This window comes from Zalophus californianus, chromosome 7 (assembly GCF_009762305.2).
Source record: "Zalophus californianus isolate mZalCal1 chromosome 7, mZalCal1.pri.v2, whole genome shotgun sequence".
Classification (NCBI taxonomy): Eukaryota; Metazoa; Chordata; class Mammalia; order Carnivora; family Otariidae; genus Zalophus; species Zalophus californianus.
Genome location: NC_045601.1, coordinates 19,610,688 through 19,628,548, shown reverse-complemented (window position 1 = coordinate 19,628,548; position 17,861 = coordinate 19,610,688). Strand labels below are relative to the sequence as shown.

Sequence of the window (17,861 nt, the reverse complement as noted above, 5' to 3'; positions counted from 1 at the left end):
GCTGAAATGAAGGTCAGTGTCAAATGGAGGTCAATGTTAAACCACTGACAGTTTACTCTGGAAACAGCTCTTAGCTGAGTGTTTAATGCTAAGTCTTTTTAGCCTGTATTGTGACTATATTTCCTGACAACAACGACAAGAACTATGACTTTATTCTGTAGGTCAGAAATCAAAATGTGGAGCATATTACATGTAGAATTTAATATGAAAAAGTAGATTGGAAATAGGTTTTCGACTGGTTTCCCGCCTAAATTACAGTACCAACAATGGAAGAGCAACTGATTAACACTAATGGCTTTTGTCTCTAGCTGATGAGATGGATTATCAGCGAAATCTATGCAGTGTGGAAGATATTCAATGGAGCTACTTTGAACAATTATTTTAAAGGGAATGCAGGGGAACCTCCTCCTCTCAACTGGAAGCCCTGGGAACACATCTACTCTCTGTGCAAGGCTGTGAAAGGTCACATGCCTTTATTCAATAACTATGGAAAGTATGTTGTGAAACTTTACTGGATGGTAAGTAAGTTCACATTCATGCACATTAAAATTCGTCTGTCCTTTGTATTGAAATATATTTGTCTTACACGCTGTTACCTAGGCTAATACAAGATCATGCAGTTTATACAGGACATCAATTGTGCAGTCACTGGGAAGATATGTCCTACACGTGTAATTTGGGATCAATAACAAACATCGTTGTTTGTCCTGAGACCCCAGTCTCACATGCTTTTTACAATGGTGTTGCTTGGACCATGGAGGGGTGGTCCTCTGCTATCTCTGTCCTCTCAGGCAGTTGGGCTGTGTGGGCAGGTGGATGCCCGGGGCTCTCTTACTTCCTCCTTTCTCTGTGGTGTGGGATGGGGTCTTGAGCAGAGGGAGTGCTTGAGCATGGTCCATTCTTTCTCTCCTGGTATTTGCTGCTCCTGAGGGGCCCAGTCCCACCCAGTCTTTGCCCTAAACTTGAGATTTGTACTCATGTTAGCAAATCTTACCTTGACAAAAAGTTTTTGCTTCTGCCTGAAAGGGAGCAAATGGGATAGTAGAAATAGAGAATTAAAAATCCCCTAGTTAATAAGGCAAAGTAGGCTCACACCACACTTAGCAACACTAGACTATGAAACACCTTTGAGTTTTTGTTGGTGGAATGGTCTTTCTAAAGGCCCAGACTCATAGGCAGGGCCAGCTACATTATTTGCAGAGCCCCTTGTTAAAAAAATTATTAGGAATGTCAATATGGTGATAGCAGCACTTAAAAAAAAAAAAAAAGCATAGGGTCCTTCTAAGTGTGAGGTTCCCCGTGACTGTACAGGTTCCACACCCATGAAGCTGGTCCTGGTCACTATGGAAGAATATTCTTGAACATTTGAGGGTGTGGGGAAGTGTGAAAAGTTAATCATCCCATTCTATGTTTCTAAAATTATGACTCTCCCCAGTGAGCCAGAGTCATCCATCTTTCCTGGGATGGGGAATGCTGAAAGGCCAGCCCTTAGGAATTAATGGGATCATTACAGCAGAAGGTAAAAGTGAAGAAGGTAATATTAGCCACTGATCTCTAATATAGGATTTTTGGTGGTTTGATGTTCAGTGCAAGACAATAGACTTTGAAAGTCAAAATTTTGCGAGGAGAGAAAATGACTTCCTAAATGTCTTTATCTTCCTTGGTTACAGGAGGCAGATTTGGCAGACGAGAGTTCAAAGTTTTAATGTGCACCAAGGAATGAGAGTGAGGATATGGTGTTAAGAAGGTGGATGCACCGTGCATATGTGGACATGGTTGAGGGATTACAGAGTGAAGGCAAACACAGGAAGAGGGAGGAGGCCAAATGCCTGGGTCTTTGCCCCCTCCCCCATTTCCCATACATTTGCTTACACTTGAGGTGGGAGTGAGTTCAAAATTATTAAGTATTACAAAGCAGCATCAGTGGAATATTAAACCAGCCCTGTTAGTTTCTCTTTCTCTGCTTCCTGACATCCTTCCTTCTTCGCAAATTTCCTTTTGGACAGAGGCCAACATTTATTAACACTTCATTCCGTTTTACAAAGAAACTGTGATTTATTTCTCTTTAACGGTACTGATTCCTCATAAGCCCAAACCCACTTGGATTCAGAATTCAAAAAAAATATTTACTCTAATTTGAAATTTCATTCTGAACCCATCATTTAAGGAGTCTAGATAAGAGAGCCCTGGGGAAAAGAGGGGCCGCATGTCCAGTGGCTTCTTCTGGTTCCTCACTGCTCTCACCTGAGGAATGGCTTGTGGGGACTGCTGCTAAGCTGTTGAGCACTGAGATACAACATGTTCCAGATGAATTATTTTTGTAGGCAATTTGTTGGCGCTCGTGGCTGAAGTGCAAGGCCATATTCTTGCTCACTGAGATTGAGAGAAAGCTTTATTGGCTCTCGGCATTTCTAGATCCACTTATTGGTCCCCATGGACCCTTCAGGGTCCCTTGCACACAGAGGCAAAGGGACCACATGCCTCAAGATAATAGACACCAAACCATGCCATGGAAAAAATACAGATGAAGATAAAATATGGTAGTTATGTAGACGAACCTAGCAAAAGTCCTGACGAGGAGTAGATTTTCAACACTATTAGTATCTTACCTTCTTCCATTTATTCCTTCCTTTACTCTTTCCCATTGCTATTACCTTCCACTATGAAAGCCATCCTATCAGATCCCTCCTCTTTCCGCCTCTCATTAGAGCCAGGGGAAAAGCGTGTGATCAGCTTACCAGGTGCTTACTTGCTCAACAACCATTCTTAGGTGAGGATGTAAAAATGGAGGGGACACACAGAGATGGTGACAAGGCTGTGTCCCCTGCTCCTGCAACATGGCCTTGCTGTGTGTCCTTTGCCAAACGTACTTAGTTCCTGCCAAGTTCTGATGCACAGTCCTCTAGCATCCCATCAAATCTGTACATCCCTTATATACCTCTTGAATTACCTATACTTTACCTACTTATAAAACAGGTTATTTAAAGTTTTGTTATGGAGTTGCAAGTGTTCTCTTGTGTGTTGCAGATAACCACATAATGTGGGTGTAGAAGTGCTTTGAAATTTGTCTTTTAACCTTACATCTTCCACCCAACTGAGACTTGTAATTTTTATGTAGTTGATTAGGGCATTATTTTTCTTTACTGAGTCTAGGACGTATATGTTATTTAAAGTTAGGTATCACTATCTTGGGGCACCTGGGTGGCTCAGTCGTTAAGCGTCTGCCTTTGGCTCAGGTCATGATCCCAGGGTCTGGGATCGAGCCCCGCATCGGGCTCCCTGCTCGGCGGGAGGCCTGCTTCTCCCTCTCCCACTCCCCCTGCTTGTGTTCCCTCTCTTGCTGTGTCTCTCTCTGTCAAATACATAAATAAAATCTTTAAAAAAAATAAATAAATTTAGATATCACTATCTCAAGAATATAAAAAATGTTTCCCCTTATTTTATCTACTATTTCAGGCTTTTAAAAAAAAATATTTGGGCCTTTGATTTATCTACTGCAAGAAATAAAGACCTGGTTTATTTTTTATTTTAAGGCTCAGCTAATTGCCCTAAGATTATATATTGAATATTGCACTTTTTGTCCACTAATTTTAAAAACCACTTTGATCATACACTACATTCTAACATGGACTTGTCTTTGTTTCTGGACTCGATTTCCTTCTGCTATTTTTCTTGTCCTTTTTTGTTTGTTTGAGAGAGAGAGTGTGTGGGAGGAGGGGCAAAGGAAGAGCATGAGAGAGAATCCCAAGCAGGCTCCACGCCCAGTACAGAGCCTGACGCGGGGCTTGATCCCACAACCCTGAGATCATGACCTGAGCTGAAATCAGAGTTGGACACTCAACCGACTGAGCCACCCAGGTGCCCCTTTTCTTGTCCTTCTTAAATATCATATTGCTTTAGTTGTTATGAATTTATTGTTTTGATTTTTTAGAACAAGATCAGCCTAATATTCTTTTGCTTCAATATTTTCTTGGCATACAGGCTTTTTGAATAAACATTATTATTGGTATTTATCTTTGAACACATTTATAATTATGTATCCTTTATTTTTCTCTATAAAAGGGTTTAGTGCTTATCATACTGCTGCACCCTCTCCTCTCTTGAGTCTTTTATTTTGATTCATCTTTCATTCAGCTGGAATATGCATTCCAGAATTTTATTCACTTAGAATATATATCCTGCATATTTTGGGTAATTTTAAATATCGAGGTCTATTTTCCTTTATATATGATTGTTATATGAATGATAATCTGCTTACATATGGAATACTTGGACAATACTTTTTTGTTTTGAACCCAACAGCCAATGCCTGAGTATCTTCTGGTTTTAGTGTTAAAAACACCCATTCTGAAGCCTTTACTCTACACCATATCTGAAACCCTAACACTTTATCTGACCTGTCCCTGCTTCATTTTTCTCTAGAGCACCGAGTATGGAGCATCCCATGCCCCATCCTCTTAGTGAATTCATTAGTGTATGTAAAAATATATAAGAAGCTATAGCCCTCTAGATGCTTTCCACACTTTCCACAGCTCTCTGTTTTCCACAGAGGCTGCACCAATTTACATTCCCACCAACAGTGAACAAGGGTTTCTTTTTCTCGACATCCTCTCCAACACATGCTATTTCTTGTCTTTTTTATTTTAGCCATTCTGCCATGTGTAAAGTGATATTTCATTGTGGTTTTGGTTTGCATTTGGTTTAGCATCTTTTCATGTGTCTGTTGACCCGTATGTATTCTTTGGAAAAATGTCTATTTCGATTCCCTGTCAATTTCTAATTGGAATATTTGTTTTTTGGTATCGACTCATATAAATTCTTTATATGTTTTGAATATTAACTCCTTATTGTATATATCATTTGTAACTATCTTCTCCCATTCAGTATGTTGTCTTTTTTTAAGGCTTTGTCTTCTGTGCAAAGCTTTTTATTTTGGTGTGGTCCCATAGTTTATTTTTGCTTCTGTCTCACTTGCCTTAGGGGACATATCTAGAAAAATGTTTCTACAGCTGATCTCAGAGAAATTTTTTTTAACGATTTTATTTATTTATTTGACAGAGAGAGAGAGAGAGGCAGGAGAGAGAGAACACAAGCAGGGGGAGTGGGAGAGGGAGAAGCAGGCTTCCCGCGGAGCGGGGAGCCTGATGCGGGGCTCAATCCCAGGACCCTGGGATCATGACCTGAGCTGAAGGCAGACGCTTAACGACTGAGCCACCCAGGCGCCCCTGATATCAGAGAAATTACTGCCTATGTTTTCTTCTGGAAGTTTTATAAATTCAGGTCTCACATTTAATCCATTTTGAGGCCTTTCATCCATTTAGAGTTTATTTTTGTGTACGGTGTAAGAAAGTGGTCCCATGTCATTCTTTTGCGTGTAGTTGTCCAGTTTTCCCAGCACCATTTGTTGAAGACACTGTCCTTTCCCCATTATGTATTTTTGCCTCCTCCTTTGTCGTAGATTAACTGACCATATAAACATGGGTTTATTTCTGGGCTCTCTATTTGTTTCATTGATCTGTAGGTCTATTTTTGTGCCAGTACCATACTGCTTTGACTACTAAGGATTGTAGTATACCTGAAATCTTGGATTGTGATACCTCCAGCTTTGTTCTTCTTTCTCAAGATTGCTTTGGCTATTTTGGGTCTTTTGTGGTTCCCTACAAATTTTACTATTATTTATACTAGTTCTGTGAAAAGTGTTGCTGGTATTTTGATAGGGATTACATTGACTCTGTAGATTGTTTTGGGTAAGAAGGACATTTTAACAAAATTAATTCTTATAATCTGTGAGCATGGAATATCTTTCCATTTGCATCATTTTCAATTTCTTTCATCAATATTTTAAAGTTTTCAGAGTACAGGTCTTTCACCTCCCTCGTTAAGTCTATTCCTAGGTATTTTATTCTTTTTGGTGTAATAGTAAATGGGATTGTTGTCTTAATTTCTCTTTCTGCTACTTCATTATTAGTGTATAGAAACACACTGATTTTTATATATTAATTTTGTATCCTGCAAGTTTACTGAATTTATTCATTACTTCTAATAGTTTTGTAGTGAAATCTTTAGGATTTTCTATGTATAGTATCATGTAATCTGCAAATACAACTCCAGTTCCTTTTGTAAGGTAAATACACAAGCCGGATTACAATACTCTCCTGCTAGTTTTCCCCTACTTTGGTCTATTATTTAAAATTGGAATTGTAGTCCTTGAAAGGATATAGAATACCGATAACAGTGATAATAAATAGGCAGATAGATGCAATTTTTACAGGACAACAAACAAGGACTTTGCTGTCTCAGAGACCACATTCATGTGCTAGAGAGATGGTACCTGGTTTTCTGGTTGGTAGAAATTTGTTCTCTCAGGGCTAGGGGCAAAAATTTTTACCTGTTTCTACCTAATTCCCCGGTGGTAGGGCTGAGTCAACATCTGTGTGCATGACAGGTGTAGTAAAGAATTAGAAGAAATTCTTTCTGACAAGATAAACATTTTCTTTTTCTTTTTTAAAATCTCTTTCCAGACATACACAATTTAATTTTTGATTTTTCCTTCTAATTCTAGTTCAGTATTTATATGTCTATCCTTTGTTTTTCACTTCAAATATTTAAGAAACATATTCATAACAATAAGTTCTGTTACCTTCTACTGCTTGATACAGTATAAGGAGCTGGACACATCTTGGTTCTACATATTTTCCTTGCCATGTCACATCTCCTACACCTTGAGTGTTCTTCTCCTTGCTGTTTTTTTTTTCCTTTTTTGACTCCAATTTCTTGATGCTTGCTCACCTTTTTGTTATTGGACATTGATTTTCCTTCTCTGCCTTATTGCATATATATGTTCTTACGCTTTCCTGCTGTCCCTCCAAACATTTATCTTAATCATTCTTTGAAGTTAAACCAACCTGTCAGAAACTCTCCACCTGACGTTTAAGGTGCAGATTTTTACACCAGCATTCATTTTTCCCATGAAAGTATTTCTACTATTTCCAGTTTGGATTCTAAGGACCTAGCATCAAGGTTCTTTGACATCAGTCAGACAAATACTTGTTGAGTAGCATGAAGAACAGTGTTATAAAACAGAGAAGTTCCTCTCTTCTTTCACCTGGAAGTGGTATTACCACTCCTGGGGCCACCTGCAGCCGGGTCAGGTACTTTCCGATTTCAGCATTCCTCTGGCTCCTTGATAGAGGCAATTAAGTGAGCGCTTTCCACTCAAAACATGTATTGCTCTTGGCAGCCTTGCTGTGAGTGTCCTGGTGCTTTCATCTGTCTCTGAATAAACAGGGAAAACACACACATTGGGACCAAAAATTTTCTCCAGCTGCCATCAATCTATTGATATAAAAAAAAGTGTTAGCTTTTGTTTCTGATAGACCCTTACATTTTTAAGCACAGAATTATTGTCAAATTCAGAGTTTCTTAGACAGTAAGGTGCAGAAAACCACCAGTACCAGCACTACCTTTTTTGCTTCCCGAGCCCCAGCCCAGACCCCCCTGAGACAGTCTCTGGCCAAATCCTGCACTCCAGCATTTGAAACAAACTCTCTCCCGCCCAGTGACATTTTTGTTCTTTAAACTTGAACAACAGTGTTTTCAAGATATAGACCATGACAAATTATTTTTCTATCATTAAATTACTTTTTCCAAAATAGAAATGTTTTTGTTATTTCATTATCATTAACATTGTAAATGCTTTTAGTAAAATAAGTTCAAACATTATTAAAATGTTCAAAGTGGAGGGGGCGCCTGGGTGGCTCAGTTGTTAAGCGTCTGCCTTCAGCTCAGGTCATGATCCCAGGGTCCTGGGATCGAGCCTCACGTCGGACTCCCTGCTCAGCGGGAAGCCAGCTTCTCCCTCTCCACCTGCTTGTGTTCCCTCTCTCGCTATCTCTCTCTGTCAAATAAATAAATAAAATCTTTAAAAAAAATGTTCAAAGTGGAGAATGAAAATTCATTATGATTCTGCCTACATAGACAATCACAATAAATGACTGATGTGTATCTTCCTAAACTTTTTTCTTTTAAATATATGTAAACTACTATATATAATTTATAGCAACAATGGGATGGTACTTCTTGTTCTGTAATGTATTTTTTCCCTAACTATGGGCATTATTTATGCTAATATATATATTGATCTACCTTGTACTCCTTTGTTCAAATGTAACAATTACCATACATATTTTGTTAATTTCATCTTGACATTTAGATTATGACAACAGTGTTTTACCAATACCAATTCTGTAAAATAGCATCTTTGTGTATATTTTTTTGCCCGCTTATAGGACTATTTTTTCTGGGATTTCTACATGTGGAATTACTCAATTATATACAAACTCTTAAGTTTTATAAGTATATCCAAGTTACTCTTACATTTTAATTTGTGTGCAATTTACATTTGATATAATTGGGATTTAAGTCTGTCATTTTATTATTTGTATACTCTGTTACTTCTGTTATTTACTTATTTTTTTGGTATCTGTTTCCCTTTTCCTCTGTGTTTCTTGAACATTCTTTGGGATTCCATTTTGAGTTATCTCTAGTGTTTAGTATATCTCTATGTATTACTTTTTTTCCTAGTGGTTGTTCTAGGGATTAAAATATACATGCTTAGCTTATCACAGTCCAGTAATAGCATTTTGCCACTTAGATCGGAAATATAGATACTTTACCACCATTTGGGACCCTCTATCCCCCTCCCTTTATAGCATAGCTATCTAGATATTTTCTTTATACATATTCAGAACCTGCTCATAAGTGTTGCTTTTAAATGTCAAATATAATTTTTACAGCTCAAGAGGCAAAGAATACTTTATTGTATTTAGCCATACATATGTTTATATTTTTCTTTGCTCTTTCTTCATTTCTGATGTCCTAAGATTTCTTCCATTTCCTTTTTTTTTTTTTTAAGAATTTCCTTTCACCATCATTTTTGGGGCCAGTCTTCTGGTAGTAAATTATCTTAACTTTTTTTTTTAAATTTTTTTTAAAGGTTTATTTATTTATTTCAGTGAGTGAGAGTTCAAGGGGGAGGGGAGAGAGAAGAAGGAGAGAGAAGCTCAAGCAGATTCCACGCTGAACACAGAACACGACTTGGCACTAGATCTCACAACCCTGAGATCAGACTTGAGCTGAAACCAAGAGTCAGACACTTAACCGACTGGGCCACCCAGATGCCCCTTGTCTGAAAATGTTTTATTTCACCCTTATTCCTAACGGATATTTTCACTGGTACAGTGTTGTGGGTTGGCAGGCCTTTTTTCTCAGCATTGACAACTAGTTGGATATTTCCTTCTGGCTTCTGTGGTTTCTGAAGAGCAATCCAGTGTTCTTTTCTCACTAGCTGTTTTAAAGCTTTTTTCTTTGTCTTGGATTTTCAGAATTTGAATGTGATGTGTCTGGGTGTAGATTTCTTTGAGATTATCCTCTTTGGGATATTCTGAGCTCCCTGAAACTGTAGAGTCATGTCTTATGACAAATTTGGAAAGTTTTCAGCCATTATTCATTTAAATATTTTTTCAGACTCCCATTCCTTTTTTTTCTCATTTCTGGGGACTCTGTTGACATGCATGTTATATCTTCATTCATAGTCTCACAGATCTTTGAGGTTCATATCATTTAAAAACATCTACTTTTCCTTGTTGTTCATAATTTTTTCTTTTCCTTTTTTTTTAAAGATTTTATTTATTTATTTGACAGAGAGAGATAGCGAGAGCAGGAACACAAGCAGGGGGAGTGGGAGAGGGAGAAGCAGGCTTCCCGCCAAGCAGGGAGCCTGATGCGGGGCTCGATCCCAGGACCCTGGGATCATGACCTGAGCTGAAGGCAGACGCTTAACCACTGAGCCACCCAGGTGCCCCTGTTGTTCATAATTTTTATTGAACTAACTTCCAGTTCACTAATTTCTTTGTCATTTACATCCTGTTTTGACCTTTCCCTATGAAGGTTTTATTTAAGTTCAAAATTTCTGGTTGTTTCCTCTTTCATATTTTTTATTTCTTTGCTGAGATATTCTATTTTTTATTTGTTTCAAGAGTATTCATAATTGCTTCCTGGGGCATTCTTATGACATCAGCTTTAAATATCTTAACTAAAAATTCCAAATTCCCCGTCCTTTTGGTATTGCGGTCTGTTGACTGTATTTTCTCACTTTCTCATTGAAATTTAGATATTCCTGGTTTTTGCATGATGAGTAATTTTGGACAGTTTCCTGGATATTTTTAGCGTTCTATGACTGTTTTCTAATTAAATTTTTTATTTTAGCACATAGTCAACCTGTTTAGATTCAGAGTACACATCCTGGCTCACTTCTGTGGGCTGTGTTTCAAATGTTAATTTAGTTTACAAAGCCTGTGCAATGCTACTTGGCTCTGCCACTCTTGTTTGTTAACCAGATGGATAAGACTCCGTCCCACAGTATCCTGAGCACCCCCTGAGGAAGGGAAGTGTACTGCCTCATTCCTGCCTGGGTAGAGTGTGGAAATAAGGGTTCCTCCAACAGGCTCTACTAATGCAGAAAGCACTTCCTCTTTACTGCAGGAGGAAGATGGGAGTCCTAGTTCTGCCCACTGACTCCACTGGGGAGAGAAACCACCTTGTTTACTTGAGGACAGGCACAGAAGTCCACCTTCAGGCCCTGTATGGAAGGGGTACCACCTGTTACTGCGGTGAAGGTGGGGGAGTGCAGTCAGGGCTCTGTCCTCTCTATATAATTACGCTCATTCAGGTATTTGCTCAAATCTCTGTCCCTGATCTTTTGTAATTGTGATTGATGCGATTAATTAAAAAGCATTTTTTTATTATCCCTTTAGCATAGTCATAGGAGGAAGAGGATATAAATTTATGTAGCCATTTAGTTATCTTGACCTAGAATTCAAGTGTGGGAGATACTGAAATTTGAACACGACTGCATTCTAAAGTAACTTGGTAATTTATATTTATATTAATAAAGGAGGCATCCTTCTTCATAAGCATGTTAGGTAATAAAACATTTTGGTAGTCATTTAAAATTATGTGGTGTTAACACAGTAAACTCAGTAAAAACTGCCCAATATACGTCATTTACATGCAGTTAAAAAAAAGTTGTTTCAGTATTCTATGATAAGGACTAAAATAAATAAATTCAATGTTCTATGATGACATCTCATATATAATATTTATATTATATATTTATATATTATATTATGTATTCATATATAATATATTTTTTAAAGATTTTTTTTTATTTGAGAGAGAGACTGAGCACGAGTGAGGGGAACTCTGCCTCAGCAGAGGGAGGGGAACAAGCAGACTCCCCTCTGAGCAGGGAGTCCCACATGTGGCTCCCAGGACCCTGAGATCATGACCTGAGCCAAAGGCAAAACCCTTAACCTACAGAACCACCCAGGTGCCCCTGTATATATATAATTTAATTTCTTCATAAACTTTAAAGAAGCAACCCAACCTACGTATTAATATCAAAGAATGATAAAAATTCCTAAGAAAATTGTTATGTCTAGTTAAATTATGTTTTAGATATGTAATATTGAACACTTATCCCAGTTATTTTTCATAATAGCTTTTTTGAGATGCAATCACATATCATGCAGTTCATCTGTTTAGACTGTACATTAGCAATCAAGCATTCTCAATTGAAATATGTTATTGGTCAGCCGGAAGCAGATGATAGTTATTGAACTGGTTTAACTTAAGTTCCTATGTTGGCTTAAAACTTTTCCTTCATAGGGATCCGTTGGTTCCTTCCAAAACTTTTTTTTGAAAATTAAAGTGTAGAATAGGAATGGTTATTATTATTTTTTTTATTGTGGTAAAATATACATGATGTAATATCTAGCGTTTGACCATTAAAAATGTACAATTCAGAGGCATTACATATTTTTACAAGGTTGTACAACCATCAAGACTATCTCCTTCTACAACTTCTTCATCATCCCAAACAGAAACTCTGTATGTACCTATTAAACAGTAATTTTTCATCTCCCTCTTCTCCCAGTCCCTGGTAACCTCTATCATGTCTTTTTTCTCTGCAAATTTGCTTTTTTTTTTTAAAGATATTTTTTATTTATTTGACAGAGAGAGACACAGCGAGAGCGGGAACACAAGCAGGGGGAGTGGGAGAGGGAGAAGCAGGCTTCCCGCTGAGCAGGGAGCCAGATGCGGGGCTTGATCCCAGGACCCTGGGACCATGACCTGAGCCGAAGGCAGACGCTTAATGACTGAGCCACCCAGGCGCCCCTCTGCAAATTTGCTTTTTTCCAGATATGTCATATAAGTAGAAGTATACAATATTTGTCCTTTTGTATCTGACTTATTTCATTGGGTATTCTTTTGGGTCATATCATTTGAAAATAGAAGAGAGAGTGGCTAAACACCTGTGCCTTAACCCTGTCTTGCCCTATATCCTCCATTAGGGAAGAAAGAAAGACATGCAACATGAGTTCAGAGTTACACGTGCCATGCAAAGAAACCATGTTTCACCCTATTGCTCCTATCTGCTTGGGAAAAGTAGACTGTTCTTTGAATCTTTAGTTCAGATGTTACCTTCTTGGGAAGATTTCCACAACCATATTTGTCACACCTTCTTTTCCAGTCCTAGAACACTTTGAACATACTATGTTTGATATTGTTTGCATATGTGCCTTCCCTCACTAGACTGTAAGCAATGCAATGGTTTAGGCCATGTATTTTGCAGATCTTTAGATTCACAATGTTTGCGTTACTGCTGAAAATATTTCTTGGGCAAAAGAATAAATCCATGATAAAATTTTGCATGTAAAACCAAAATTAAAAAAATATATAGTTTTTTGACTTCATAATCATTAGTGTTATCATTTGTCTTAAACTTTTAATTGTGAAGTAATATGTATACAGGAAAATAAATCATGATTTTATTAAATAAAGTATTAATTAACTTCATGTTAAGAATTAGATCTTTAATTAGGAGTAGAAGCAATCTGGTAATTGGAAGTTTAATATCACTGAGTCTAGCAGGATAAACAATAATTACTTATATTTGGAGAGTTTGTATTATGACTATATTGAGTTATTTAATTATGGCCAAACTTATCCATGGCCATATAATGTTTTGGTTCTGCTATTTGAAACACTTTGACTACATTATGTAGGATAGGGCACCCAAGAATGTGTTTACAAGACATCAGAAATAGTGACACTGTTGATATAGATAGGGATGTGCTGACATTAAATAAAACAATCAACTCAAATTCTCAGCCACAGAAGTATTGAAAACCAGTATGCCAGGCTTTTAGATGTAAGAAGCTAAGGTAAAATTAAAAAACAGTAAAGAGTCACATCAGTGATGTACAACAATGGATGAGAGAAAATAATGTAAGTCACTGATGCATTCCTTTCTTCTCTTGTTTAGGGTTGCTGGAGAAAGATTACTATTGATGACTTTTTGCCTTTTGATGAAGACAACAATCTATTGCTTCCAGCCACAACCTATGAATTTGAACTCTGGCCAATGCTTCTGTGTAAAGCTATCATTAAACTGGCAAATATTGAGTATGTAGAAGGAAGAATGATCACTCACTTATATAAAAACAAAAAAACAACAAACAGCTATACATCTATCACGAGATATATCACAAGATATATTGCATATCTTTATTTTTAAAAATCAATTTAAAGGAGTTTTCTTTCCAAACGATGTAAATGTTCTGATATAAAAATGAATATGCCAAAACCACTAATTTGAAATATTGGGTTAGCCAGCAATAAGACAATATTCCCCCCAAGAGAAAATACTCAAAAATTATTCTATATCCAATGCTTTCTTAGGATGAATGGCAAGTAATCCTGAAAAATAATGTTTCAGCTTAGTGTGAGAAAGTTGTTTTGTAGGGGGAAATATTGGTTCATCTAAATGCCAAATAATATATCCTGGAATCCAGTTCAAGTTTTAGTTCTGTATATGCAGCAATAATTTACTAATCTTGAAAACCTGAACTCTTCTGAGGGATGTCAATATGTTCCTCATATTTTTGGTAACATTGGTCCCTTTTAACACATTCGTGATGAAAACTACTCATATTTGCTTCAATACTCTTTTTTTTTTTAAAAAAGATTTTATTATTTATTTATTTGACAGAGAGAGACAGCAAGAGAGGGTGTGGGAGAGGGAGAAGCAGGTTTCCCGCTGAGCAGGGAGCCCGATGCAGGGCTCGATCCCAGGACCCTGGGGATCATGACCTGAGCCAAAGGCAAACGCTTAACGACTGAGCCACCCAGGCGCCCCTTGCTTCAATACTCTTGTGAAATCTGCTTGTGTCTTCCATTCCTGCATGTCTTGTGTATCAACGTATATGAGACATGTCTTCCATGTTCATTCTCTTGGCTTCCACCTATGGAGACCCTAGGTCAATCCATCCCCACCCTAGCCAAGCAAAAATAGTTTAGATGCTTAAGTTACAAAGGCGTGGCAACTTCATATCATTGCTCAGTGGGAGAATTCTCACATACACTGCACTGGCTTGAATTTGATACCCTTCACCTTCCTGCAGGGTGTGACAGCACCTCATTCTCAATGGAACACCCACATGCTCTAACAGAGATCACTTTAGCCCTTGTCTCAGAGCTCAGCCTCCACCCCTTCAGGAAACACACCCTTGTCCGTCAGAAGCCCGCTCTGCTTTTTGTGGATTTTCTTTGGTCTCCCCTTCCTTTTTTTTCCCCAAGGCTTTACAACAAAACCAGCCACTCCTACCGCCATCCTTATCATCTCTCTTTTCTCTCACCAACGCTCAATTTTTGTTTGGAATTTGTTTCACCCAGCTCACAACTCTTAATTTCAATGATTTTTTTAAAAAGAACTTAGCCCAGATCTTTTTAGGTAGCTGAATAGTACTAAGTATTCATACTGGTGACAGCTATGTTTGTTTGTTTTGAAAGAAAATAACATTCCTCTTGTTCCTAATTCTCAGACCTAACTTGAAGTTCTGAGAATTAGAGCTGAAGTAACATCAGTGAAGTGTTAAAACTGTGACCTGGAAAACTGGAGTGGCATTTTGTTTTTCTTAAAGCTACAGTTCCATAGAATCTTATAGCAACCTAAGAAATAAGATTATTGTTATTTTAAAAAATAGATAAATCTAGCATGGAAATAAAGGACCAGACTAAATGTAAGACATTTCTGAGGCTTTCTAGTGAACACTGAGACTGTGTGGTACAATTTATATTTGTCTATGCATTTTTTCTCAGATTTTATAGTATATAGCAGTTATTTTCATACGAATTTTAGCTTTCTACATTAAAAATTAATATGTAGTAATTATATCAATATCATTGTGAGCTATGCAAAGGACAGAACATTATCTTTATGAAGTTTGCACAGTTGCTTCCTAAATAAGATTATCCACAGAGGAGTTTAGACTAGACTGTGAACTACCCCAAGAGATTTTTGTTATCTGTGACATATGTAGACACATCAAAATCCATAATTATAAACAATAAACCAATGCAAGTTTATAAATGACAGAACATGTGACTAAGATTGTAGGATTTCTTTCTGAAAAAGGACACATATGGTCAATACCATCAATCACCCCTGTTGGCACATGGTGGACTGAAGTTGTGACCCCTGGCCGCAGTAGGGGTACGACATTTATGTGTGTTAATGTAAATAGACTAATCACTTCAGAAAACAAAAGGACTAAAATGGGAAGAGTGATATTCGGTCATTCAGTCTCATTGGACTTTATGCTATGGTGGTAGATCTACTCTTTTGAATAGGATAAAAGATGTTTCTAGTCTCTCTGGAATTATCTAAGGATTTAATTAGGGATATCTGATGCCCATCTTGACCTGTCATGTATAAGACTGATTTAATACACAGCCTCATAGGCATCTTAGGATAATAACTGAAACCAGAAAGATAAAAGACACTGTTCTATTTTTTAAAGAACATGTTAGCATATTGAATATATAAAATATATAGCATCTAAATTTACATATTTTATATATGTGCATATGTTTTGTGTATATGACATGAATATTAATTTATATCTTTTTAAAATAAGGCTTATACCATGTTTTTAAAATAAACATGAAATTTTATCTTTGGATCTCTTTAAGTGCTTTAACAAAACAAATCATCTGGCTGTTGGAATAGTATTTTCTTGTATTCTAATATATAACCACTATGACTCCTACATTTTTTATGGCGATATCACTGTTTATTAAAGATTCCTAGTCCTTATATACCTGTCTGTTTTCAAATGTTACTAACTATACTATTGTGCATTTGCCTTTTTAGCATTCATATAGCGGAGAGGAGAGACCTAGGGGAGTTCACTGTTATCCATGCACTTACAGGATGGCTACCGGAAGTGATCTCTCTCCAGTAGGTTTTACCATTAAGTTCTTCATATATTTTTTTCTTTCCTCCCCAGTAATGTTTCTTGAACCAAAACATTCTTAATCTTTAAGAAAATTTCAAGAAATGACACATTTTACAAAATGTTTGTGAAAATACTATTTTAGAGTATTCTATAAAATTCCTTGAGAATTTCAGGATAAATTCTGTCTCCTTAAAAAGACTGTGAATTTAATCTTTGAATATCTGGATTACAAATATGAAAACAATGTTAATTCTTTATTATGGTAAATATTTACATGTGTCCCTTTATATCTATACAGCTACTACACTTATTCAATACAGAAACATAAAGGCGACCTTTAATTAACTACACATATTAGGAAATAATTAATAATAATGAAACACCTATTGGGCCTTAGGCACTTTAATATATTATTTCTAATTAAAAACCACAGTCCTGAAAATATTATTTAATCATTCATACGGCCTCATCAGCTGGGTATATGTCATTACAAATGAGGAAACTGAAGCCCAGAGTGGTTTGGTTTTTACAAGAAGATCAAATCCATAGCACAGTTATCAATTTGGATCATCTCCAATCTTTGATTCATTTTGGGAATCTACCATTCTCAAAGGGTCCAGGTTAGAGGAGATTGAATTCAGCCCCCAGTAACTTGGATTCTACCATCTGAAGCATCTTTTCAGCAGGATAAACTAGCTGTTGCTTGGTTCAAATAAACAGAAGCTTTTCAGTTTGATATAGCCCTACTTTTTATTCTTGCATTTGTTGCCCTTGTTTTTGGAGTCAAATCCAAAACAAACAAACAAAAAACGGTATGAGACCAACATCAAAAAGCCTATGTTTTCTGTAGGAGTTTTTTGGTAAAACCATATAAAACCGGGCGCCTGGGTGGCTCAGTTGGTTAAGTGACTGCCATCGGCTCAGGTCATGATCCTGGAGTCCCGGGATCGAGTCCCACATGGGGCTCCCTGCTCAGCAGGGAGTCTGCTTCTCCCTCTGACCCTCCCCCCTCTCATGTGCTCTCTCTCTCTCTCTCAAATAAATAAATAAAATCTTTAAAAAAACCCATATAAAACCATGCATTCAAGTCTTTAACCCATTATGAACTGATTTTTGTGTATAGTGTATGATAACGGTCTGGTTTCATCCTTTTGCATGTATCTGTCCAGTTCTTCCAACACCATTTCCTGAGGAGGCTATCTTTTCCACATTGTGTATCCTTGACTCCATTGTCATAAGTTAATTGACTATATATGGGTGGGTTTATTTCTGAGTTCTCTATTGTGTTCCATTGATCTAAGTGTCTGTATGTCAATAGCATACTGTTTGATCATTATAGATTTGTGACATAGTTTGAAATCAAGAAGTGTGATGCCTCCAGCTTTGTTCTTTCTCACAATAGTTTTGGCTATTAAGAGTTTTTTTGTGGCTCAATACAAATTTTATGATTGTTTTTCCTATTTCTGTGAAAAATGTCATTAGAATTTTGATAGGGATTGC

General features: G+C 37.0%; 1 protein-coding gene across 5 annotated transcripts in view; it reads left to right on the top strand.

Moving 5' to 3' along the window:
• ADGB (androglobin) overlaps nt 1-17,861 on the top strand; it is a 159,176-nt gene that overhangs the window by 37,265 nt on the left and 104,050 nt on the right. For 4 of the 5 annotated variants that reach the window (XM_027603363.2, XM_027603364.2, XM_027603362.2 and 1 more), the window contains 3 exons: nt 309-518; nt 13,388-13,527; nt 16,277-16,363. In XM_027603363.2, the coding sequence (XP_027459164.2) occupies nt 309-518; nt 13,388-13,527; nt 16,277-16,363 (437 nt within the window). The remainder of the gene's footprint in view (nt 1-308; nt 519-13,387; nt 13,528-16,276; nt 16,364-17,861) is intronic. The other variant, XM_027603366.2, reaches the window with a different exon arrangement.